The following is a 25,894-nucleotide window of genomic DNA, read 5'->3' as shown; positions in this document are numbered from 1 at the left end:
GCAAACAGATATCCTCATTTGGAAGATATAAACTGAAATACAAAGCTCCTATGATGCTGAAAGTACAGATTATTCCCTTGAACTTAATACTAATGGATTTCCCTGACTATTAGAGCTAGAGGGGAAGCTTGGTGAATGTCTAAACCAAATAGCTCAATTCACAGATGAGGTGACTGAAGTAAAATGTCCTTGCCAAAATCTAAAAGGAGATTCTGTAAGCAAAGTGAATGAAACTCACAAATAAAAAGCATTTAAATATGTATTTAAGAAATGAATATGTTAATCGTAATACAGTTGGGATAACTAGAGACCACATATCATCAAAAGAAAATAGGAAAAATAGAAAGCAATAATTGGCCATTTAGATTATCTACCTACTGTGAGAACTCTGAACATTTTTTAAAATTATCTCAAAATATGTATCTTTCTGATTAGCACAAGAATGCAATTAAACTTGTTGAAATTTATGTTTGTTTAAATGATGAGCTCTTTTTATGTTTGAACACAATTGATTTGAAATACATACTGGCTTTTTCTAAGTATATAAACATTCCAACACTCACATAACTGCAGAACAATATGGAATTATACTTTCTGCATTTAATAATTCATAGCCTTTGACCTGTAGTTATACTTCTAGGAGTTTATGCTCCATATGTAAACTTGTGAACAAAATGAATAATTCATTCTACAATTTTTTTGTAATAGATCCAAATAGGAATTAACTTAATGTCCATCCATATGCTGCTGCTGCTGCTGCTGCTAAGTCACTAAGAGTACTGGAGTGGGTTGCCATTGCCTTCTCCAGTCCATCCATATAAGCATGCTTAAATAAATTATAGCAAATCCATTAAAAATGCTGACTATAAAAACAGTACAGGCTGGAAAGGAAATAATTTTTAGAGTGAAAAATGAAAAATGGAGGACAGTGTATTTAGTATAGTTCTACCTGTGAAAAAACATGCACACATGTGGTTTCATAAAAATGGAAATATACATTAGACATCATTCACAGTGGATATCTTTGAAAAGTATATCTGGCAGCAGCAAGGAAAGAGAAGACTTTCAGTATTATATCCTTTTAGTGCTTTTTGAAATGGTTTGCTGTGTACTACCATATTTTCATATTCTTCAAGGAGCATCTTTGCTAATAGTGTAGAATTTTGAAACTTGTTGATCTAATTATTTGGGGGATTTTCTGACAAGAAATACTGAATAAATTATGGCCTGCCATACTTTTCATATGTATCCCCAAATATATGGATGGTCACAAGAAAGGGAAAAAAATTTAAACGGACCTACAATACTCAGAGAGAAAAAGGAGAGCAAATGTTTCCTTAAGTCTCCATATTTTGGTTTCAAGTGTGTTATCTCCATCAATATCACCACTAAGTGTGCCAAATGTGTTTATTCTCCTCGTCATCCCTGCTCATTGTTTTCTCCTCACACTCCAATCTTCCTGACTTTTTCTGTTTAGACACAGCTGCCTCTCTTACATCTCTTGATTTTCGAATGAATTATGTTTTATTAATCACAATGATCCAGTTTATTTAGAAACCATCATCTATGGTGCAAAAATGTGAGTTAACAACCATCATGATTTTTATTCTCCCTCAACAGAGCCATAAAGATGATTAAGGAGGTTTGTTCCAGATATTCCATTTTCTAAAAGGAAAAAAATGTTTCTGGACACAACTACATTGAGAAATCAGACTCTGGTTGAGATCAGACTCTAATGCCCACTCTTTTAAAGAAGATGCACAGTTCATATTCTGTTCAGAACAAAGTAACATTGATTACTGACAGTCAAATAGCCAATGGGCTAGAATTTGCTGGGGTGGGGTTGGCGACGATGGGGGAGAACAATATTTTAGTCAGATTTTATATTTTAGCTATCTTACAACTTACCTTTAAAGCTTTTTCAAAGAATATAAAATTTGCTAGAGGAGCTATCACTTTTAACTCAAAATTCATTGGAGAATTTTGGCTTACCAGATGAGTGATATCATCATGAGGAAATCACAGGCATTCTGCCCATTGGACAGGTAAGTTTATGATGCACTGAGTGAAGCGTGCTGTATTAAGCAAGGTACTTGGCCTACAGCGTTTAGAGTACAGTTAATGGGACAAGGGAATGGAGGTGGGACCTGGCTCTTGGTCCCAACTCAGCCAGGCATAAGAGGTTCTCTGTGCTTCAGTGGAATTGGGCAAATGCAGACCCAGGGTTTCTCTGTGATGGGCACGATGGGCTTTATAGCTCCCCAGTTCCCTTTCAACCCCAATTAGATGACTAGACATCGATGGAACAGCAGTCTAGATGTGGCCAATGTAAACCTACTGTGGTTAGCAATGATCACAAAGGTGCAGGAGGCCAAATTGTTTGCTTTTGCTTTGCAGTTTTTAATTTTAACTCTACATGTGCTGAGTGTACATTTCTCCCTAGAGAAGGGAACGGCAACCCACTCTAGTATTCTTGCCTTGAGAATTCTGTGGACAGAGATGCCTGGGGTCTACAGTCCATGGGGTTGCAAAGAGTCAGATACAGCTAAGTGACTCAAACACTAAGGCATAGCTACATAGCCCATGGAGAACTCCATGGTTTTTCCCATTAGACCATGTAGGACTCAAAAACTGGTGACTGAAGAGCCAAATCTGGCCAACAGACATGTTCAGATATTTACACAATGCTTAAAATGTCTTAAATTGACTATCAACATTTTAAAATAAGGAGATTACATATTTTTAAAACTTAGAGTTTTCAGCTTCACTTGAAAAACTTTTGGCAGCACTGGGACCAGGCACTGCTGGCAAAAGTCAGTTAGAGCTAAGTGACAGTATCTCCTTTAAATGGGCCATGTATTCTAGAATTTGTTACAGAGCTGTCTAAACAAACCTGGACCTGCAGGCTTCTGAGTCTGTAGCCCTTGATTTGTAGGCAATCAGCATTTGCTGTTGTTGTTGTTTAGTCACTAAGTTACATCCAACTCTTTGCAGCCCCCATGGACTGCAGCACGCCAGGCTCCTCTGTCCTCCACTATCTCCCAGAATTTGCTCAAATTCATGTCTGTTGAGTCAGTGATGCTATCTAACCATATCTTCCTCTGCTGCCCTCTTCTCCTTTTGCCTTCAGTTTCCCCAGCATCAGGGTCTTTTCCCTCATTCACAATCAGTATTACAAATATAAATAGACAACCCAGGATTTTATTAAGCACCTCTGTATTCGGGTGCTGAATGCTTATCACAGCAGTTTTTTCAATGGTAAACTTACTAATCTTGCAAAAGTATATATTGTTCCATTTTACAGATGAAAAAACAGACTTGGTTCAAGTAACTTGCCCAAGTGGAATGTAGAGATGTCCTAATTCGTAGTTCAGCGTTCTTTCCATGACTCAGGTTAGGCTGTGCTCTTGAAGGGGTTAATTCTAAACTCATTGAAAATGCTCCTCTGAGAGAGAATGACCCATAATTCACAACTGTCAATAGTGTCAGGAAAGTTCATCTGCTTAATATAAAGCCCTTTTTAGATTTTTATTTTGAAACCATTTTAGATTTAGACAAAGTTGTGAATCTGTCACCCAGTTTTCTCTAATATTAACATCTTACATAATCAGGTACAGTTACCAAAACTATATAATAAAAATTGGTACAATAAAATTAACTGCAGATTTTGTTTTGATTCCTCCAATTTTTCCACTAATGTTTTTTTTCCTGTTTCAGGATCCAATCCAAAACACTACATTGTATTCATGTAATTTAGATGAGATATATGTATATATGTGTGTGTGTGTAAATACATATCCTTAGTTTCCTCCAGTCTGTGACAGTTTTTCAGTCTTTCCTTGTCTTTTGTGACCTTAACATTTTTAATGGGAAGTGGTCAGGTATTTCGTAGAGTGTTCCTGAATTTGATTTGTCTGCAGTTTTCTTGTAACTAGACAGGCAGAACTTTCTGGAGTTAAGGAAAGTATACCACAGAGGTGATGTGCCCCTCTGTCTTATATAAGAGGACCTGTGATATCAACACTGCTTATTACTAGGGATGTGAACCTTGTTCATATGGTTAAGGGTGCTATTTATTTCTCTACTGTAAATTTACTATTTTCTCCTCAGTCACCAAGTCATCCGAAACTCAAGGGTAGTGGAATTCAGCTTCAATCTCGGGTTGGGGGTGAGTAATCAACAATTTATGGTCATAAGTTAAAATTACCACAATAATTACTAAATTTTTGGAGAGGTTTTTTGAGGCTATACAAATACCCTGTTTCTTCTTAGAGTTTCCTCCACTAATTTTATCATTCATCAAAGGATTCCACCTGAGGCAGCTATGTGGTATTCTTACGGTAATATTTCAATTCCCCTCATTCCTTCTACATTTATTCATTGGAATTCTTCTAAAAGGGATGATTTTCCCTTATATCCCATTTGTTTATTTCACTAATTTATATGAGGTTCATCCTTTGGGTTATAACTAATATCATGTTATTTATTTTGTTGCTCAAATTGTTCCCAGTTTTGGATATTGGGAGCTCTTTCAAGTTGGTCTCCCATCTTTCTGCAATTCCCTTCACTTTTTAAAAGACTTTTCTTACTTTTTGGCATTACAAAATGCTCAATAGCAGGGATTTTAATAGGTAACATGTGTCCAAGGTTTATTTGCCAGAGGTCAGTGCTCTGCATACGAAGTTGGCAAGGCAGTGTGGTAAATGTGAGAGAAGCAAGGTGAGTAAGTGAAAGTCGCTCAGTCGTGTCCAACTCTTTGAGACTCCAGTGGCAATTTTTCTCTTGAAAGAAAGAGAACAGTAATTTTTAGTTTTTTAACATCTTATTTGGAAAAAAAAAAGTCAAGATTGTGAAATGTTACAAGAATAGTTTTGATCTAGTTACCAAGCCTCCCAGTCTAAGCCCACAGAGACACAGGGATTCTCAGGATTGAGAGCATAGGTTGGACCTAGGTGAGTCCAACCAATGCCCTTGCAGAGAATAATTATATTCTCTGATGACAGAAACTAAGTAGTCTTTATTTTTTCTATGGTAGGTGAACTTTTCCCTAAATGAGTGAGGAAAGTGGTTCAAATTGTGGGAGGTGATGAGAGGACTTTTGGATCAGACAGCATAGGTTCAATGCTCAGCACCAGTGTTTACTGGTTCTGTGATTTGAACAAAAACTTAAACCTTCTGAACCTGTTTTTTTGCCTGATAACAGGAAATAAGATCTACTTCCTAGGGCTATTTATATAATTAAATGAGATAATTTTCCAGATCTCATTAGCAACTGCAACGCATGATTCATCACCTGCTGCTACTTCTGTGTGATGTCAAAATCTGATGAATGAACAGACCAGGGACCATGAAATCCACAGGTCAGGGGTAGATTCATGACTTTCCCCACTGTTAACTCTGTGGCTGGGGGTAAGTCACTAAACTTCTTAGACTTACTTTCTTATCCACAAATACAGAAATAATAAAACCTACCACAATATTTTGGGGGTTAAATGAGACAACATTTGGTACTGTACTTGATGCAGATGGATAATCTGAATATAGGTGAAAATGATGAGGATGTTTTCCCATGAGCCAGTTATTATGTTAAGTATTTTAGATCTAATCTCATTTAATTCTCAGAACAATCTTTTTTGGTATGAGAACTTTAAGTTTTAGAACGGTTGTAGAAATTTCCCAGGGTTATATGGACTCAAGGCCACTTCTGTATTTAATTAACTACTTGCCTAATAATTATTGGTATTCCTCCTGCATGACTTACTGTCATTCCAATTAATTCAGATAAGTCCAGGAGGAAACAAGAGGACCGACTTTTTATGAGCACATTCAATACAAGTGTTATTTTCTTATCAGTCTTCTCTTACTTAAAATCGTTAGCTATCTCAGAATTCACTTGTACCGTCCCAGGCAGCCTTTTATTTCACCTATGCCTATTCTTAAGACCCAAATATCATCAGTTCAGCTCAGCTGCTCAGTTGTGTTTGACTCTTTGCGACCCCATGGACTGCAGCACACTAGGCCTCTCTGTCCATCACCAACTCCATCGAGTCAGTGATGCCATCCAACCATCTCATCCTCTGTCGTCCCCTTCTCCTCCCACCTTCAATCTTTCCCAACATCAGGGTCTTTTCAAATGAGTCAGCTCTTTGCATCAGGTGGCCAAAGTATTGGAATTCAGTTTCAGCATCAGTCCTTTCAATGAATATTCAGGACTGATCTCCTTTAGGATGGACTGGTTGGATCTCCTTGCAGTCCAAGGGACTCTCAAGGGTCTTCTCCAACACCACAGTTCAAAAGCATCAATTCTTCAGTGCTCAGCTTTCTTTGTAGTCCAACTCTCACATCCATACATGACTACTGGAAAAACCATAGCCTTGACTAGACGGACCTTTGTTGGCAAAGTAATGTCTCTACTTTTTAATACGCTATCTAGGTTGGTCATAACTTTTTTCCCAAGGAGCAAGTGTCTTTTAATTTCATGGCTGAAGTCACCACCTGCAGTGATTTTGGAGCCCAGAAAAATAAAGTCAGCCACTGTTTACACTGTTTCCCCATCTATTTGCCATGAAGTGATGGGACCAGATGCCATGATCTTAGCTTTCGGAATGTTGAGTTTTAAGCCAACTTTTTCACTCTCTTCTTTCACTTTCAAGAGGCTCTTTAGTTCTTCTTCACTTTCTACCATAAGGGTGGTATCATCTGCATATCTGAGGTTATTTATATTTCTCCTGGCAATCTTGATTCCAGCTTGTGCTTCACCCATGATGTACTCTGCATATAAGTCAAATGAGCAGGGTGACAATATAAAGCCTTGGTGTACTCCTTTCTCTATTTGGAACCAGTCTGTTGTTCCACGTCCAGTTCCAACTGTTGCTTCCTTACCTGCACACAGATTTCTCAAGAGGCAGGTCAGGTGGTCTGGTATTCCCATCTCTTTCAGAATTTTCCACAGTTTATTATGATTCACACAGTCAGAGGCTTTGGCATAGTCAATAAAACAAAAGTAGATGTTTTTCTGGAACTCTCTTGCTTTTTAATTTCCAATACCAATGCATTTTATTCTATTGTTTATGTTAAAGAGGAGAATTATTTCTCTTTATCCATGTTTTTATCAACACTTGGAAAATGAAAAGATCAATACAGTAAACCTGATATATATTTTTAAAGGTTGGGAATCACTTATTCCTAAGAGTTTCTTATTAAAAAAATAACTCTTACGTGAACATTTCCAGTTAGCTCAGTGGGTAAAGAATCTGCCTGCAATACAGGAGATGAGAGTTCAATCCCTGGATCAGGAAGATTCCCTGGAGGAGGAAATAGCAACCCCTCTTATAGACAGAGGAGCCCAGGGGGGCTGCAGTCCATGGGGTCACAGCGTCAGATATGGCTGAGCACAGCACAACATGGCCATGATAGCTATTTATATTTGCTGCTCCTGATTTTCGAGCCATTGGGGGTGGGGGGAAACATAGCTATCTAGGTGTCAAGAAAAAGTAATTGTCTTATATTCTCCTCTGTCCATGGGATTTTCCAGGCAATAGTACTGGAGTGGATTGCCATTTCCTTCTCCAGGGGATCTTTCCGACCCAGGGATCAAACCCAGGTCTCCCACATTGTAGACAGACGCTTAACCATCTGAGCCACCAGGGAAGTCCTCTAGGTGTCAAGAAAAAGTAATTGTCTTATATCCTTAGAGAATCTCAGGATTGTTGTTGTTTTATTACTAGGTTCTATCTGAGTGTTTTGTGACTCCATAAACTGTACCCTGCCAGGCTCTGTCCTTGGAATTTCCCAGGCAAGAATATTGAAATGAGTTGCCATTTTCTTATCCGGTGAGTCTTCCCAACCCAGGGATCAAACCCACGTCTCCTGCATTAGCAGGCAGATTCTTTACCACTGAGCCACCAGGGAAACCCTAATACTGGGAATTTTAAAAGACTTTAAGAGCACACACATAGATTCATCTAAAGGGTCTATTCCTCTCTAATCTGCATACACCACAGGATGAAAGTAGCAAGTTGAAATATAAAAGGGATGAGGGTAAAGACCTAAACTTGGGTTTATTGAAAAAAATCAATTTCACAAGAACATAATGGAAACAACTGAGTTTGAAAATTTTCTCAGTAAAAGATAAGATCTTAATCTCAAAGATCTTTCAAAATGACTCAGGAGTTTTCAGCTACCTGATGAGTTTATGTGTCTGGACATTCCTTAGCATTTTTTATCCCTGTAACTATATAAGCAACACTGATCTGTCCCATAGTAGACTACAGTGGTTTTCCCTTCTTCCTGACTCCACTCAAAGAACAACTTAGGAAAGTAATGCTTTTTCAGTCTCATTGGAGCCCCTACAGGGGCAGCACTACAGATGTAGTTGATGAGACATGTGAGGATGTAGAGAAAGTAACTATCAGTGCTTAGGTTTCCCATTAGCACTCCTAGGGAAAGCTGGACACCTTTAATTTTATGTCCCCTGACTCATTTTGATATTTTCCTAAAAAATGTTTTCCTAGAGTTACCGTTAATTCTGTTTCTTGAGGCTAAAAATGAAAAGAGCTACTACCATGCTGCTTATAGCACAGTATATGATGCAATAGATGTATAACAAGTAAAAATAAAGGAGTACAGGTGGCATAGTTCATCTAAAATAAAATATATTTCCTTGAATGTATATTCTTACATGCTATCATGATCCTAAATGCTGAAGTTCACATTTTCCAGCAGTTTCTAGCAAAACAGATTATGAAGTAATACGGGAGGATTGAGTCCAAACTTTGGCAGCGTAGCAACTGTCAGCTTTAGTAAGACAATCACTTCTTAAACATATTGGACATTATTTAGTGAATGGGATTAGAAAATCTGACCACAGGGATCCCCAAATATAGTATCCTACATGATGTGAAGGTGAAACATAACCAAGAACTTTTGCTAAAGTGTTCTCTGTACATTGTCCAGCTCTGGGCCTTGAACAAACACGGAAGCATCTTATCCCTTAAGTATAAGGCTTTCCAGTTCTGACAGCTCATCAACAGAGATAAATAAACCTTAAATAATCCGAGTCAAGAAAGAGTAAAACATTTAATACCATTTATAAAGTAAAAGGTGCTCAGTCACTCAGCCGTGTACAACTCTTTGCAACCCCATGGACTGAGGCTGCCAGAACTCCTCTGTCCATGGCGTTTCCCCCAGGCAAGAATACTGGAGTGGGTTGCCATTTCCGACTCCAGGGGTTCTTCCTGACCCAGGGATTGAACTTGTGTCTCCTGCATTGGCAGGAGGATTCTTTACCACAGAGCCGCCTGGGAATCCCTAAAGTGAAGATGATAAGAGCTTATTTAGGTGATGGTTCAAATTCATTAACATTTTTTGATCTTTTACCAGGGATAAGACAATAGACTGTGAGCTCCCTGAGGGCAGGCATGTGTTGTGTTGGTAGATGAACGTTTGGGGAATGAATGGCAGTGTATTAGGTGATTTCCTCTACATTACCACAACTAATCTCTAGTTTATGGATAATGAAACTGGCTCAGAGCAGCCGAAGGAGTTATTGCCCAAAGCTACAGCAGTAACAACAGCTCTCTGTCCTCCTTCTTAGCTCCTTGGCCATCCTCTAGGTGTGGTGAATGGGGCCAGAACCAAATTTGTGTTTGGTAGGCCACTGTACCTGTATGTTATCTAGTAAGTGAGGTGAGGGTTGGTGGGAAGTTTCAACCCCGTTGCTGCTGGGATGACAGCAAGAGCCACTCTGGCCAATGAGGATGGTGTTTGCACATTCAGATTTGGAGGCAGGAAAGTGGCTGCTCAGAGAGACTGGCAGGAAGAAGGGAGACAAAGTGAAATAGTACAGGATGCCCTGCAGAGAGAGGCTGTGGAGGGGGTTTTGAGAAAAGGAAGGGAGATGTAAAGCTAAAGTCTTAGATAGAGAATACATCCCTTAAGAGAAACAACTAGGGAGCCGTCAGACAGCACGCAGTTGAAAACCCTCATTTCTTCAGCAAGCACAGTGTTCACCTCCATCTTGAATGTGATGTCTTGAAGCAGAGCATGTGCTCTGCAAATGGCCGTGTCTTCCCTGCTTCCTGTTGCTCAAGTCTAGTGGCTTCACTCCCCTAGGAGTAAAGGGAGCCTGGCTTGACCCCTGAGAATATCTGAGTTTGACCCTTTTTCAAGTCCTCCCAAATGTCACAGCCTCAGAAGTGCTTTCTGAAACAAAGGGAACAGGAAGCAGTGCTAGCATGCATCAGATTCTTCAGAGCCTGCTGCTTGAATTCCCAAAGGCTCACCCTGACTTAATTTATTCCTTGGATGTGTAGCTATCACCCTGCTTTCAGCTGTTTTTCTTAACCTAACTCTTAATTACACAACTGAAATGTTTTTTGAAATAAATCTTCAAATTGCACCTTTTTTGCACCAAACTGCACCTTTTTTTCTGAATGGAATGAATGTGAAATGACATGATGATGTGAGCAGTCTATGTTCCTGCATAGGCCTCTTTTTAAAAAATAAAAATCTCTTTAGGAAAAAATATTCTAAATATCAAGAAAAGAAGTTAGTGAACAAACTATCCTTTTTGTGAATACCAGATACCTAATATAAACTTGAAATTTGGGGGGACATTTTGTAATAAAAGAATGTGTGAATAAATCTTGCATTACTTTTTGTCTACTTTAGTTGCAAGTCTGCATTAACACTTTCCTCCCAGGTAAAAGCAAGTGGTATTTTTTTATCTGTGTTTATAGAGGCAGAAATCACATCAAGAAAGTGAGAGGCCTTAGATAGTATGAACTAAATTCATAGGAAACCTAATTGCACACATTCTATACTCTAATTCTATGAATGAAAATTTGATATGATATATACTTGTTAAAATCTGATATATACTTTTATTAACAACTCTTTTAATGTCAAATGACCAGGAATTTATCAGAAATATGTGCATTAAATCCTATAGCCAAGGACAGAAAACAAATGGGAAATATACCCTTATAAAACAGAACATGCTCCCATCAGGCTGCAGGATGGGCCTTGCTCTACTCTTAAGACTCAGGGTCAGAGAGAATCTGGAGAGACTCTAGGGTATAGTACCTTCCCTCATGCTCCTGGCACAGTTTTGTCTGAGTCATTTGTGACTACAGACATGACCAGATGACTAGAAGATGGGTCTAGGAGAAAAAATAGGAGTGGATTTGGAAAAAAACTTTATGGAATACTTAAAGCTGCCTTCAGTTCCAGGAAAATCAAGCTTCTTTCTACTTTAAGACATTTATACATCCCTCTAAGTGGGAAGGTCTTGCCACCTCTCTGGTACAGTGAGAGTGTTAGTCACTCAGTCGTGTCTGACTCTGTGTGACCCCATGGACTGAAGCCTGCCAGGCTCTTCTGTCCATGGGATTCTCCAGGCAAGAATACTGGAGTGGGTTGCCATTCTCTTCTCCAGGGGATCTTCCTGACCCAGGGATCAAACCCAGGTCTGCTGCATTGCAGGCAGATTCTTTACCCTCTGAGTCACCAGGGGAGCCTCTGACTGGGACAGGTGTCAGTCTATTATTATAAATATAAATAAAATATTCTTAATTATTCTGTATTTAAATATTATGTTTTATTAATAAATTGCATATTCTATAATATTAAATATTATAATTATATAAGTCTATATTATAAAATTATAATTATTCTATATTATTGCACTCATCTGACATGCTAGTAAAGTAATGCTCAAAATTCTCCAAGCCAGGCTTCAGCAATATGTGAACCATGAACTTCCTGATGTTCAAGCTGGTTTTAGAAAAGGCAGAAGAACCAGAGATCAAATTGTCAACATCCACTGGATCATGGAAAAAGCAAGAGAGTTCCAGGAAAACATCTATTTCTGCTTTATTTACTATGCCAAAGCCTTGGACTGTGTGGATCACAATAAACTGTGGGAAATTCTGAAAGAGATGGGAATACAAGACCACCTGACCTGCCTCTTGAGAAATCTGTATGCAGGTCAGGAAGCAACAGTTAGAACTGGACATGGAACAACAGACTGGTTCCAAATAGGAAAAGGAGTACGTCAAGGCTGTATATTGTCACCCTGCTTATTTAACTTCTATGCAGAGTACATCATGAGAAATGCTGGACTGGAAGAAGCACAAGCTGGAATCAAGATTGCCGGGAGAAATATCAATAACCTCAGATATGCTGTTGACACCACCCTTATGGCAGAAAGTGAAGAGGAACTAAAAAGCCTCTTGATGAAAGTGAAAGTGGAGAGTGAAAAAGTTGGCTTAAAGCTCAACATTCAGAAAACGAAGATCATGGCATCCAGTCCCATCACTTCATGGAAAATAGATGGGGAAACAGTTGGAAACAGTGTCAGACTTTATTTTTCTGGGGGCTCCAAAATCACGGCAGATGGTGACTGCAGCCATGAAATTAAAAGACACTTACTCCTTGGAAGGAAAGTTATGTCCAACCTAGATAGCATATTCAAAAGCAGAGACATTACTTTGTCAACAAAGGTCCATCTAGTCAAGGCTATGGTTTTTCCTGTGGTCATGTACGGATGTGAGAGTTGGACTGTGAAGAAGGCTGAGCGCCGAAGAATTGATGCTTTTGAACTGTGGTGTTGGAGAAGACTCTTGAGAGTCCCTTGGACTGCAAGGAGATCCAACCAGTCCATTCTGAAGGAGATCAGCCCTGGGATTTCTTTGGAAGGAATGATGCTAAGGCTGAAACTCCAGTACTTTGGCCACCTCACGCGAAGAGTTGACTCATTGGAAAATACTCTGATGCTGGGAGGATTTGGGGGCAGGAGGAGAAGGGGACGACAGGATGAGATGGCTGGATGGCATCACTGACTCGATGGACATGAGTCTGAGTGAACCCCAGGAGTTGGTGATGGACAGGGAGCCTGGTGTGCTGCGATTCATGGGGTCGCAAACAATCGGACACGACTGAGCAACTGAACTCAACTGAACGGAACTGAACTGATAAATGCTATATAATAAATGGATTACTTATTCCCTGAAACTTTTTCTAAACTTCTCTCTCACTCTCAATCCTCTGGGCTGCCCACCTAGGCAATTCAGCTTGCATGGGATCACTGGCACTCTGTAGTGAGGGAGTGAAGGTCAAGGTCCTTTCTAATCTCCAGCTGGAGACACAGCTTTTCTGAGTAGGCACTCACCAGTAAGTAGAAAAGGATTTGTTTTACAGTCTTTGCATCTACTTGCCCCCAAAACCCACTAAGATGAAAAATGAGCAATGTTTAGGTAAAAAGTAAATGTTTTTTAGTATTAAACATGTATACTTTCATGGGACATACACACATATGCTACATGAACTTGCTCTGGATATGCTCAGATCCAAAATAGTCAACATTTCTTGTGATGAGGATTAATAGAAATAGAGGGTATACACTTTTAAGATGGAAAGACCAAGATCTAAATTTCTGCTCTTTCAGTTATGTTCAGTTATGAGGCTATAGGCAAATTCTGTCTCTCAGCTTCTCCATCTGAACCATGAGTTCAGAATTGATTCTGAACTCATGGTTCAGATGGAAAAACTTAGAGAGTTTAAGACATTTATACATCCCTCTGTCTGAACTGTTGTGAGGATCAAATAAGACAATGTGTAAGAAATGCCTATTATATACGATATGCTCAATAAATGGTAGTTGTTCAGTCGCTCAGTCCTGTCCAACTTTTTGCGACCCCATGGACTGCAGCATGCCAGGATTCCCTGTCTTTCACCATCTCCCAGATCTTGCTCAAACTCATGTCCATTGAGTCAGTGATGCCATCCACCATCTCATCCTCTGTTGTCCCCTTCTCCTCCCACCTTCAATCTTTCCCAGTATCAGGGTCTTTTCTAAATGAGTTGGCTCTTCGCATCAGTTGGCCAAAGTATTGAAGCTTCAGCTTCAGCATTAGTCCTTCCAATGAATATTCAGGGTTGATTTCCTTTAGGACTGACTGGTTTGATCTTGCAGTCCAAGGGGCTCTCAAGAGTCTTCTCCAACACCACAGTTCAAAAGCATCAATTCTTTGGCACTCAGCCTTCTTCATGGTTCTATTCTCATACATGATTACTGAAAAACCCATAGCTTTGACTATACGGACCTTTGTTGGCAAAGTAATGTCTCTGCTTTTTAATATCTTTAATATCTGCTTTTTAATATTTTTAATTAATGTCTGTGCTGTTTAGGTTGGTCATAGGTTTTCTTCCAAGGAGCATACGTCTTTTAATTTCATGGTTGCAGTCACCATGAGCAGTGATTTTAGAACCCAGGAAAATAAAGTCGGTCACTGTTTCCATTGTTTTCCCATCTCTTTGCCGTGAAGTGATGGGACCGGATGCCATGATCTTAGTTTTTTTAATGTTGAGCTTTAAACCAGCTTTTTCACTCTCCTCTTTCACCTTCATCAAGAGGCTCTTTAGTTCCTCTTCAATTTCTGCCATAAGGGTGGTATCATCTGCATATCTGTGGTTATTAATATTTCTCCCAGCAATCTTGATTTCAGCTTGTGCTTCATCCAGCCCAGCATTTCACATGATGTGCTCTGCATATATGTTAAATACGCAGGGTGACAATATATGCCTTGACGTACTCCTTTCCCAATTTTGAACCAATCTGTTGTTCCATGTCTGATTCTAACTTTTGCTTCTTGACTTGCATACAGGTTTCACAGGAGGCAGATAAGGTGGTCTGGTATTCTGATCTCTTTAAGAATTTTTCACAGTTTGTTGTGATCCACACAGTCAAAGGCTTTAGCATAGTTAATGAAGCGGAAGTAGGTGTTTTCCTGAAATTCTCTTGCTTTTTCTATGATCCAACAGATGTTGGCAATTTGATCTCTGGGTTCCCTTGTCTTTTCTAAATACAGCTTGAACTGAAAGTTCTCAGTTTGCATACTATTGAAATCTAGCTTGGAGAATTTTGAACACTACCTTGCTATTGTATGTGAAATGAGTACAATTTTGTGGTAATTTGAACATTATTTAGTATTGTCCTTCTTTGGGATTGGAATGAAAACTGACTTTTTCCAGTCTGGTGGCCACTGCTGAGTTTTCCAAATTTGTGGCATGTTGAGTGCAGCACTTTAACAGCATCATCTTTTAGGATTTGAAATAGCTCAGCTGGAATTCCATCACTTTTACTAGCTTTGTTCATGGTAATGCTTCCTAAAGCCCACTTGATTTCACATCCCACAATGTCTGGCTCTAGGTGAGTGATTACACTATGGTGATTATCTGGGTCATTAAGAACCTTTTTGGTATAGTTCTGTGTTTTCGTGCCAACTCTTCTTAATCTCTCCTGCTTCTGTTAGGTCCTTACCATTCTGTGCTTTATTGTGACCATCTTTGCATGAAGTGTTCCTTTGATATCCGTAAATGGTAGATGTTATTTTTCTTCTGTGAGGAAGGATGGAAAGAGCATAACATTTGTTGGGTGCCTGCTATTTGCCATGCATTGCATCTAGAGCTTTGCACATACCATCTCAATCTACACACACATACACACACACACAGAGTTGGGAAATAACTGTTAAAGGATAATTTTTTAAGTTAAAATCATGACTCTCACAAATATAAGATGAACTAGTATCAAATTTTTTACTTTATTTAATGACAAAATTAGTAAGATACTAAAACTGATTTAAGGGGAATTAAAAAAACCCCACATATTTAGGCAACCAGGGCTTTGCTGGTGGACCAGATGGTAAAGAATCTGCCTGCCGTGCAGGAGACCTGAGTTCTATCCCTGGATTGGGAAGATCCCCTGGAGAAGGGAATGGCTACCCAGTCCAGTATTCTTGCCTGGATAATTCCATGGGCAGAGGAGACTGGAGGGCTATAGTCCATGGGGTCACAAAATCTGTAAATAGCAGTGTATGGATTCAAACATCTTTCATCATTCCAAAATTAGAGTGGCTTTATTTGAAGTACTTGGATTTGTTTTTCTTTTTATTTTTAGAGGATGAACAATCAATACATTCGTCGAGAAGTCTTCTGCTGTGAAACCTGTCATGAGCTCAAAAGCTTCTGGGAGAAGGAAATTAGCAAACAGACCTGTTACCGGGAACTGGAGGAAGATCGTCAGGGAAGGAGTGCCCTGAGAAAGTATGTGAATTGTTTCTTCACTGTTTTTCAAGGGAGATTTCCCCAGAAATATACCAGATGTGAAGATGGAGAAGCTGAATTATTTTCATTACCCACTGTGCTAATTATGCAAATGTTGGAAGCGATATTGTTAGGTCAGTGCAGCCAGAAATCAAAAGGAGAACAAGGCTTAGAAGGAAGGTTTTTATTATATTCACAGCTTTCAGTGAGAGTATCGCTGCATGCCATGCAGTGCCACAGGGGAAGCACCAGGTTTTGGCCAGGAGACAGAAGATGAAAGCAAGGGGAAAGTCTAAGCCAGAGTGTTTATTGGCATTTCCAAGGAAAAGACAAGTCAAGGCAGAGTAAACAGCTTAGGATTGGCTAGTTTGAATAATGCCCAGGGGTTTTGGGATTTATGGGTGGTCTCTAGTTGTCTGGAGCTTGTCCTGGCCCTGGGATGGTATAGGGCAGAAGAAATATGACTTTATGTATGATAGAGAGATAAGGAGGTGGTAGGGGCCACAGACTCAGGATTGGTTGGCATGCAAAAGAAAGGGCTAGCCTTGGGAAAGGCAGCCTTTCTGTGGCCATTAAGCTTTCTAAGATGTCAAAATATCATAAAATATAAAAAATTACAGACATGATTTATTCTTCTACTCATGCCACCATCTATATCAGGATTTCTCAACTTTTTAGCACTACTGACATTTAGGGCCTTATAATTCTTTGTTAGTGGAGTGGCTGTCCTGTGCTTTGTAAGAAGTGTAGCAGTATCCCTCAAAACATTAGATGCTGGTAGGATTCCCGTCCCCCATGTGACAACCAAAATTATCTCCCAACACTGCCAAATGTCCCCTGGAGGACAGAGCTGCCCCTGATTGAGAATAAATGATATAGATATGAACAAGCTTTTTTTGGTATAAACAAAATTGAGTTTCTGTTATTTATATCTTAATGAACTGAAAAAAATCTGTTCCTCACCCTGCCTCTGTTGCAATCCCCAGGACACAAGGTTACACTGAATTTCAGAGTTAGATCAACAGATGTGTAAAAGTATGAAAGATCCCACCTCTGAGATCCTACGTATTAAGATCTACATATTAAGGATGGGGAGGATAATGTGATCTTCCCTTCACTGGCAGTTGAACTTGTTCTAGCTAAAAGAGTCTGCTGAGAGGGGAACATTTATTTATGTGAGAAGACGTGTCACATGTGTCAACATTGCTCTGACTAAAATGGCCAGCACTTGCCCTCATGTGTGTAGTACCTTGGAGCAGACGAATCGGCTCAACTTTTCAGGGACTGTCTGGGTTCTCCATTACTGAAATGGGAATAGCCCAGCTAAGCTGTCTGTTTGCTAAGATGCTTATTCACAAGTGTGATGGCATCTGTGTTCTGAGGGAGAACGAGGCATGTGCCTCCATGTTTCTGAGTATACTGAACTAAAAACACATATAATTCACATGTATTGTGTTGTACCAACATTAACTTCTTAAAACCCTTCTTCAGCTCCCAGTACCCAGAGAAATCAAAACAAAATGTCAGAATATTTGTTTATATATTGCTAATGTAACCATACATTTTGAAACTTTGTCCTAGTATAATTATTTTCCAGCGTACACTTGACCAGACCAATGAATAGCATAAACACTTGGGTTCCTATTTCAGCCCCCTGGGTTATGACTTTCCAAAATGCACATATGTAGGTGACAAACAAACATATAACACTAACACTATAAAAAAATTTTTACCCTCCATTTAAAAAAGTGGCAAATTCAAGCCACTGTGCAATCAAGAAATGTTCTAAATGAACGGTAGAAGACAAACATCTAAAAAAAAAAAAAATCTCACAAATTTTCACCCATGCTAGAGCCAATAATGCCTTCTGTTCCCCAGCTGAGCTAACCAGCAAGACCTTGTACCAAATCTGGGTAGAGTGGAAACAGGCATTTTACCATGGACATGCTTATTAGCACACGCCTATGGTTCACTGATGGGGAGGAATGCAGCCAGAGCTGCAGAAATCCAATTACCCTGGCAACACATGTGAGTTGAAGAGGTCCTGGCGATGAGATCACAAGGCAAAAAGTGGGTGGTCTCAGAACTAGAAATTCTCTTACTCTCTCTGAGTCTGGCTAGAAAGAAGCAACACAGCGGGTGTCAGTCCCCTGGAGAAGTAGAAAACGGGTTTGAAATAACTGTTGAGAGAACAATCTGAGAGAAGTCAAGCGTACTGTGGGAATAATGAACAAATCTAGTGTGCTGGGACAGTCCAGGTGTATGTATATCATTTTGTTAGCATCATGTATTATGTTCCCTTTTATTTTCCAAAGAATCTCAATTTAGATGATAACTTACATGAACATCTAAGTCTAAATAACCAGGCTGAAACTATATTTGAGTAACTGTATAATACTTATATGAAAAAAATAATGGTTTTAATGCAATAAGTATGACCTTCAAAATTCTTCTTCAGAATTTAGCTGAACTCACAATGTCAATATACATTGAATCTGGTTGACTTGTGTGACAAGAGGGGTTTATTAGTCCTCACCCCAAGAGCATTCACCTTCCTCTGTTTTGATTCCTGCTTATCAGTTATGTCAACTCTGCTGTGATTTGGGGTTCTTCCTATCTAATCATTTCTTCCTTCCCCACCCCACCCCCCAGCCCCTGCTTTATTTTCCATAGGTAATTCCTTCAATTATGCTTCTTGGAGGACCCAAACTGACACATTTATTTGGGCCTAGCAAGCACGTGATAGAAAAACACTAATTATGTGCCCAACTGATCTCTGATTCTTAGGATTCTGGTTTAAGATTCACCACCCCCCTCACCAAATCCTGCTTTCTAGTCAAAACCCATACTAATCAAGCAGAATTTGTATTCCCAGATATTAATTACAACTCCTCCACAAATCAGATGAATCTAGAACAATAAATAGTAAGTATTATTTGGTCTCCATTTGAAAAGGGAGGTCACTATTTCTAGGCTTAAGGGAAAAAAAGTTCTCTTCAAGCTTTAATGTCTGTTTTACTGTATCTGACTCTGTATACCAATTTTTAAGTATTATCTTTTTCATATTGACCTTTCTTACTACAGACTAAAAGGTCCATATACACACTTCCATTCACCAAATTACTGAGAGCACAAAGATAGAGAAGCAGCACAGTAATGAAAGATAGTGACCAGAAAGGGGCAGTTAACAGTACAAATACTCATAAAACAGGATTTAATGGGGATTTAGGTGGATAGTGGCATCTATCATCCATCTGGTAATATACAGTGATATAGCTATTATAAAAAAGTGAATAAATGTGTCATAAACCCCAGATTCCTAAATTCTGTTCCTATAATAAATTAATCATTCCAAATGTGTTCATTTGGGTCCTCCAAGAAGCAGAGGGCAAGATGAAGTTAGATGAGTATGAGATTTATTGGGGGAAGCTCCTGTGAAAGAAAAATGGGAAGCAAGTTATGGTGTGCTGGTAAATATTTAACAACTACTTCTCTGTGGAGTGTATATATATATATATATATATATATATACACTCAACATTCAGAAAACGAAGATCATGGCATCTGGTCCCATCACTTCATGGCAAATAGATGGGGAAACAATGGAAACAGTGACAGACTTTATTTTTTGGGGCTCCAAAATCACTGCAGATGGTGACTGCAGACATGAAATTAAAAGATACTTGCTCCTTGGAAGAAAAGTTATGACCAACCTAGACAGCATATTAAAAAGCAGAGACATCACTTTGCCAACAAAGGTCCATCTAGTCAAAGCTTTGGTTTTTCCAGTAGTCATGTATGGATATGAGAGTTAGACTATGAAGAAAGGTGAGCACTGAAGAATTGATGCTTTTGAATCGTGGTGTTGGAGAAGATTCTTGAGAGTCCCTTGGACAACAAGGAGATCCAATCAGTCCATCCTAAAGGAAATCAGTCCTGAATATTCATTGGAAGAACTGATGCTGAAGCTGAAACTCCAATACTTTGGCCACCCGATGGGAAGAACTGACTCATTTGAAAAGACCCTGATGCTGGGAATGATTGAAGGCAGGAGGAGAAGGGGACAACAGAGGATGACATGGTTCGATGGCATCACTGACTCAATGGACATGAGTTTGAGTAAGCTTCAGGAGTTGGTGATGGACAGGGAAGCCTGGCGTGCTGCAGTTATGGGGTCACAAAGAGTTGGACATGACTGAGCGACTGAAATGAACTGAACTGAACTGAACTGATATATATACACATATATGTACATAAGTTTATTATAAATTTTACTGATATAAAGATGTGTAACACAAATCTTTACAAATCATAAGAAAATGTACAATGCTTTTTATTATACATTTCATATAGCCAATGGATTCTCATAGCATCTTTCTATTGGCTTTTGCTAACCTTTGTGTCGATAGTCCACCTGTGATTTCAATTCAGCTATGATTTGATGAAATCAGACAAACAATAAATGCTTAATATTTTCAGCTTTGTGGGTCATATGCTCTTGTGTTGCAACTATCCTATTCTACCACTGTGTGAAAGTAGTCACAGACAGTATGTCAACAAATGGGCAGGGCTATATTCTGATAAAAGTTTGCCAAAAACAGGCAGTAGGCCAGCTGGATCTCTGAGCAACACATTTTCACGCTCGTCACACAAAGGAAAAGTTAAAGCCCCTTTAATTAATGATGAACCTGCATGATACTGGGGCTTCGCAGGTGGCACAGTGGTAAAGAATCTGCTTGCCAATGCAGAAGATGCCGGAGACACAGTTTCAATCCCTGGGTTGGGGAGATCCCTTTGATAAGCAAATGGAAACCCTCTCCAGGGGATCTTCCTGATCCAGAAATCGAACTGGGGTCTCCTGCATTGCAGGTGGATTCTTTACCAACTGAGTTACCAAGGAAGTCCATGTGTAAAGTACGAGCCCACTAATGGAAAAGCATCAGTTACAAGTTTTATCTCCCCTTTCAAACTGGAAAATTATATCTTTGTGTCATTCATTCTATTTAAAGCTGAAGCAGAATGAGAATGATAACCAATGTCTTTACAGTATTCAATTCTCTCAATATTTCAACTTTCCATCCTTGGTTGCTAATGTGCTTAAGCAACAACTACCACCAAACAACAGGCCAACATTTCAAATTCTTTGCATTCTCTCTTGAGCCCATAATTGAGCAGACTTTTAAGTAAGAAGTTTCCTGGAGACAGTTTGGTAATAGATGCCTAGAGCTTTCACAATATTTATACCCTCAGACTTCCCTGGTGGTCCAATGGTTAAGAATCTCCCTGCCGATGCAGGGGACCATGGGTTCGATCCCTGGCCTGGGAAGATTTCACATGCCTAAGGGCAACTAAAGCCCATATGCCACAACTACTGAGCCCACAGCCTACAACTATGGAAGCCTGCACACCTTAAAGTCCATGCTCTGCAACAAGAGAGACCACTGCAGTGAGAAGCCCATGCACTGGGACTAGAGAGTAGCCCCTCCTAGACACAGCTAGAGAAAGCCTGAGCGCAGCAATGAAGACCCAGTGCAGTCAAAAATAAAAATAAATTAAAAAAAATTACACCCTCTCGTTATTCACCGCTGGGAATCTCTTCAATGAAAGTAGACTAGTATATAGAAAGAGTATTACATATTATCGTATTCATTTTAGGGTTACTTATAAGACTGAAAAGTAAAGCTGAATCCAAGTTTTCTGTATTCTTTATTATATATTCTAATTTATCCATAATAATCATGCACTGCTTTAGCATTGTTATGAGTTGTGCCTCCCACCCTGAAAATTTGTATGTGGAAGTCCTAACCCCCAGTCCTACCTCAGAACATGACTGTATTTGGAGATAGTGCCTTTAGAAAAGATGAGAGTTAAAATGAGACCTTTTATGATAGGTCTCAGTCCAATCTAACTGTTGTCCTGATAAGAAGAGGAGGTTTGATACACAAAGGGACACCAAGAAGGTACAAACACAGAGAAAAGGATGGATTAAGGAGGCCACCTGCACGCAAAGGAAAGAGGCCTTGGGAGAAATCAAACCTGCTGGCACCTCCATCTCAAGCTCCCATCCTCTAAAACTATGAGACAATAAACGTCTGTTGTTTAAGCCAACCAGTCTGTGTTATTTTTTTTATGGCTGCCCTCATAAATGAATAAAAGCATTTATCCAACTTAAGAAACTAACCAAGTATATACCTTGGAAAACCAGTGTCCTCAGTTAGGCTCCTTGACATGCTCTCCAGAGAAAATAGCCATCAACAATTTCTTATATATGTCTCCCCAAAACTTTAGTTTTAATAAGCAAATAAATATGTGTGCTATATTTCTATACAAAATGGGACCTATACAATCTTCACTCTTCTGCAACTTCCTTTTTTAACTTACTCTTGGAAGTTTTTCTATATTAACATTTTCAGTTCTTTAATGTTTTCTACTGTAATGATGTGACAATTTAACCAATCACCTTGAAGGACGTTTAGGTTGTTTTTCATATGGGGACTTTGCAATCAGTGTTGCAATAAGAATACTTATACATACATTTTTCATACACGGATAATATTATGGGATAAGTTCATAGAAATGAAGATGTTATGTCAAGGATGAATGTTTAAAATATTGATAACTATCGCCCTCTTGTCTTGCAAAGAGGTTGTTTTAGTTTAAACTTCCACTCAAGTGTGGGAATGCCAAATTTTACTGTTACTCATACTGTGTGTTGTCAAACTCTTAATCACTTTTAATCTAACAGGTGAAAATGGCATCTCACTGTTTCAAACTGAATTTAATTGAGCATCTTCTATCTGTTTATTTGCCACTCATCCTAATTATGTTGAGCATGTCTTGTGAGTTTATTTGCCACTCATAAAACTTCTTTAGAAAAATGGCTGTTCAAATATTTTATCCATTATATTATTTTCTTATTATTGAGTTTGAAATATTATACTTTCTAGAAACAAGTCTCTTATCAGACATGTTACATGCAAATATTGTTAATGGCTTGTCTTTTATTCTCTTCACAGTATCTTTCACAGAGTAAATGTTTTAATTTTGATAAAGTCCCAAATTTTCTCTTCTTTTATGAATTATGCTTTTTTGTGTTGTATATAAGAATTTTTTCCTGATCCCAAGATCATGAAGATATTATTTTTTGGCTTTTTTGTTGAAGCCTTAGTCTTACTTACCTTCAAGTCTATGATCCATTTTTAGTTAATTTTGCATAAGATGTGGAGTGTGGGTCAAGGGCCATGTTTTTTTTTTTTTTAATATGGATGTATAATGTTCCAGTGCCATTTTTTTTAAAGCTATCCTTCGTGCCAGGTGGCTCAGTGGTAAAGAACTTGCCTGCCAATGCAGGAGGTGTGAGTTGGATCCCTGGGTTGGGAAGATCCCTTGGAGGAGGAAATGACAACCCACTCCAGTATTCTTGCTGGGAAAATCCCAGGGACAGAGGAGCCTGGTGGGCCACAGTCCATGGAGTCACAAAGAGGTGGACACGACTGAGCGACTGAGCACTCACACATCCTTCCTCCATTGAGTTGTCTTTGTCCCTGATCAAAAATCAGTTGTCTGTGTTTGTGTATATTTATATCTATACTCTATTCTGTTCTGTGATCTGTTTGTTCCTTCACCGATGCTACACTGTCTTGATGATGGTAGCTTTATATTAAGTCCCAAAGTCACATAGTCTATATCCTCCAACTTTCTTCTACTTTAAAATTGTTTTGCTAATCAACTTCTTTTGCCTTTCCATATAAAATTTAGAATCAGCTTGTTGATAGCTACAGAAAAGTCCTGCTGGGATTTTGATTGATATTACACTGAATCCGCATATGGATTTCAGAAGGAGTGAATTTTGGAGAAAATTACACATTCATAGACTGTTCATTACTCTTTTAATTATTTTCTTCATTAATTTGTAAAAGCCATTTGTTTCTCTTAAGAATATTCTTCAGAAGAAAATAAACTTCACCGGACCAGCAGATGCGGAAACAAATGCAATGACCACGAATATTGTTTCTTCTCCTCAGGCTCAGAGAAGAATGGAAGCAGAGACTGGAGAAAAGGCTGAGGATGTTGGACAATCCTGATGGGAAGGAGAAGCAGACAAGCACTGTGGGCTGAGTGCTTCCTGCCTCATCCCCTTCAAAGATGACAAACCACCAAGGGCACTTTTCTAGGAGAAAAAACTAACACCCAAGTTATGTTGACTACTAAGCAGGACGCTCTTTATTTGCTCTCCCATTTGTGAAGGGATTTACATGTGAAACCTCCCCTAGTGCTAATGGGACTCTTTATCCATCTCAATCCTCCCTGTCACAGAGGACAGGATGACCGCCAATGGGATACGAAGCTTGGGGTATCTAATATAAAAATCTCTTGGAATTAGCACTTCCAAGTTTCAAAGATCCACGTAATGTAATTTATTTCCACATTTTCTTCTCATTTTGAAATCTGAATATTTTATTCAGGCTTACCAGGGGCAATTACTGTTTGGAAACCTGGCTTCCCTAAGTATTCTGGAAAAATAGAGTCATTCGATCTTATTTCCTGTCCCCATCGCCTTTTTTAAAATGAAGACAGAAATGCTACTGCTAACAGAAAGAAAGCTAAAGAAAGAAAGAAATCATTCTTATAAAAAGAATAATTTTTAACATTATGGTTTGAAAATGAACTGAACTAAATTATTTTCTCCTCATACAAATTTTTATAAACTTTTAATTAGAAGCATGCAGTGAAAGCAAGAGAATGTTAATAAACTTGGTTGTTGTGTCCTAATGGTGTGTGCCGTGTGTTAACTCCCTCATGCCTGTCATGGTTAGTTCTCTGACGCTCTAGCAAGTGTCAGCTCCAGCTGCCTTTAGACACACTTTGGAATTTAAAGTCACTTTCACTGAAGCCTCCTCTTGGGCCCAGACATGATCATGGTCACAGATCAGGAGGGATTCTGTCAGTCACAGGAACTAGGGCTCCTCCACTCCTCTACCCAGGGATGCCTCACTGTGGACAAGAGCAGAGTGAGAAGCCCCAGCCAGCCAAAGAGCCCAAATGGCCAGAGGGACCCAGAAAATGACACACACAGTATTGGGGAGAGTATCACAGCACTCATAGATGCTCATAGATGCTATGTGGTGGCATAAACTTCTTCCACTGTAAAACTAAAAGAGATCCTTATGGCTGAGGGGGTCACGGGGTGGCAAGACGGCTAGAGAGGTGACTCCACAATCCCTCAGTTATGAGATACAGAGTACAATGCTCAAATCTTTGCTATAGGCTCTTATCCAATTCAGATACAACTAAGTGAAGTGAAAGTTGCTCAGTTGTGTCTGACTCTTTGCAGCCCCATGGACTATACAGTCCATGGAATTCTCTAGGCCAGAATACTAGAGTGGGTTGCCTTTTTCTTCTCAAGGGGATCTTTCCAACCCAGGGATCAAACCCAGGTCTCCCGCATTGCAGGCGGATTCTTTACCAGCTGAGCCACAAGGGAAGCCCAAGAATACTGGAATGGGTAGCCTATCCCTTCTCCAGTGGATCTTCCCAACCCAGAATCTCCCACATTGCAGGCAGATTCTTTACCAACCGAGCTATCAGGGAAGCCCAGATACAACTAATAAGTAGTAAATTATAGCTGGGAAAAACTGAGCAAAGTTTGGGGAAAGAGGCTAATAATAAAATGGAAATTTAGTAAGGACAGAGAACCATGGGAATAAACATCAGAATACCTAACCACATCGGAGGGTCAGAGAAAGCCCCTTGAGACACTGATGTTTAAGCTGAGGCCTATAAAAAT

General features: G+C 39.2%; 1 protein-coding gene across 1 annotated transcript in view; it reads left to right on the top strand.

Annotated features, from left to right (window-relative positions):
* Positions 1–24,879, top strand: part of LOC133253021 (protein FAM240B-like) — a 48,337-nt gene extending 23,458 nt beyond the window's left edge. The window contains exons 2-3 of the mRNA XM_061426154.1: positions 15,962–16,107; positions 24,132–24,879. Coding sequence (XP_061282138.1) covers positions 15,962–16,107; positions 24,132–24,225 — 240 coding nt within the window. The 3' untranslated portion in view covers positions 24,226–24,879. The remainder of the gene's footprint in view (positions 1–15,961; positions 16,108–24,131) is intronic.
* The last annotated feature ends 1,015 nt before the right edge of the window (positions 24,880–25,894 follow it).

The sequence above is a fragment of the Bos javanicus genome, chromosome 8 (assembly GCF_032452875.1).
Source record: "Bos javanicus breed banteng chromosome 8, ARS-OSU_banteng_1.0, whole genome shotgun sequence".
NCBI classification, from domain to species: Eukaryota; Metazoa; Chordata; class Mammalia; order Artiodactyla; family Bovidae; genus Bos; species Bos javanicus.
The sequence above is the reverse complement of the archived record's forward strand: the minus strand, read 5'-3'. Positions and strand labels throughout refer to the sequence as shown.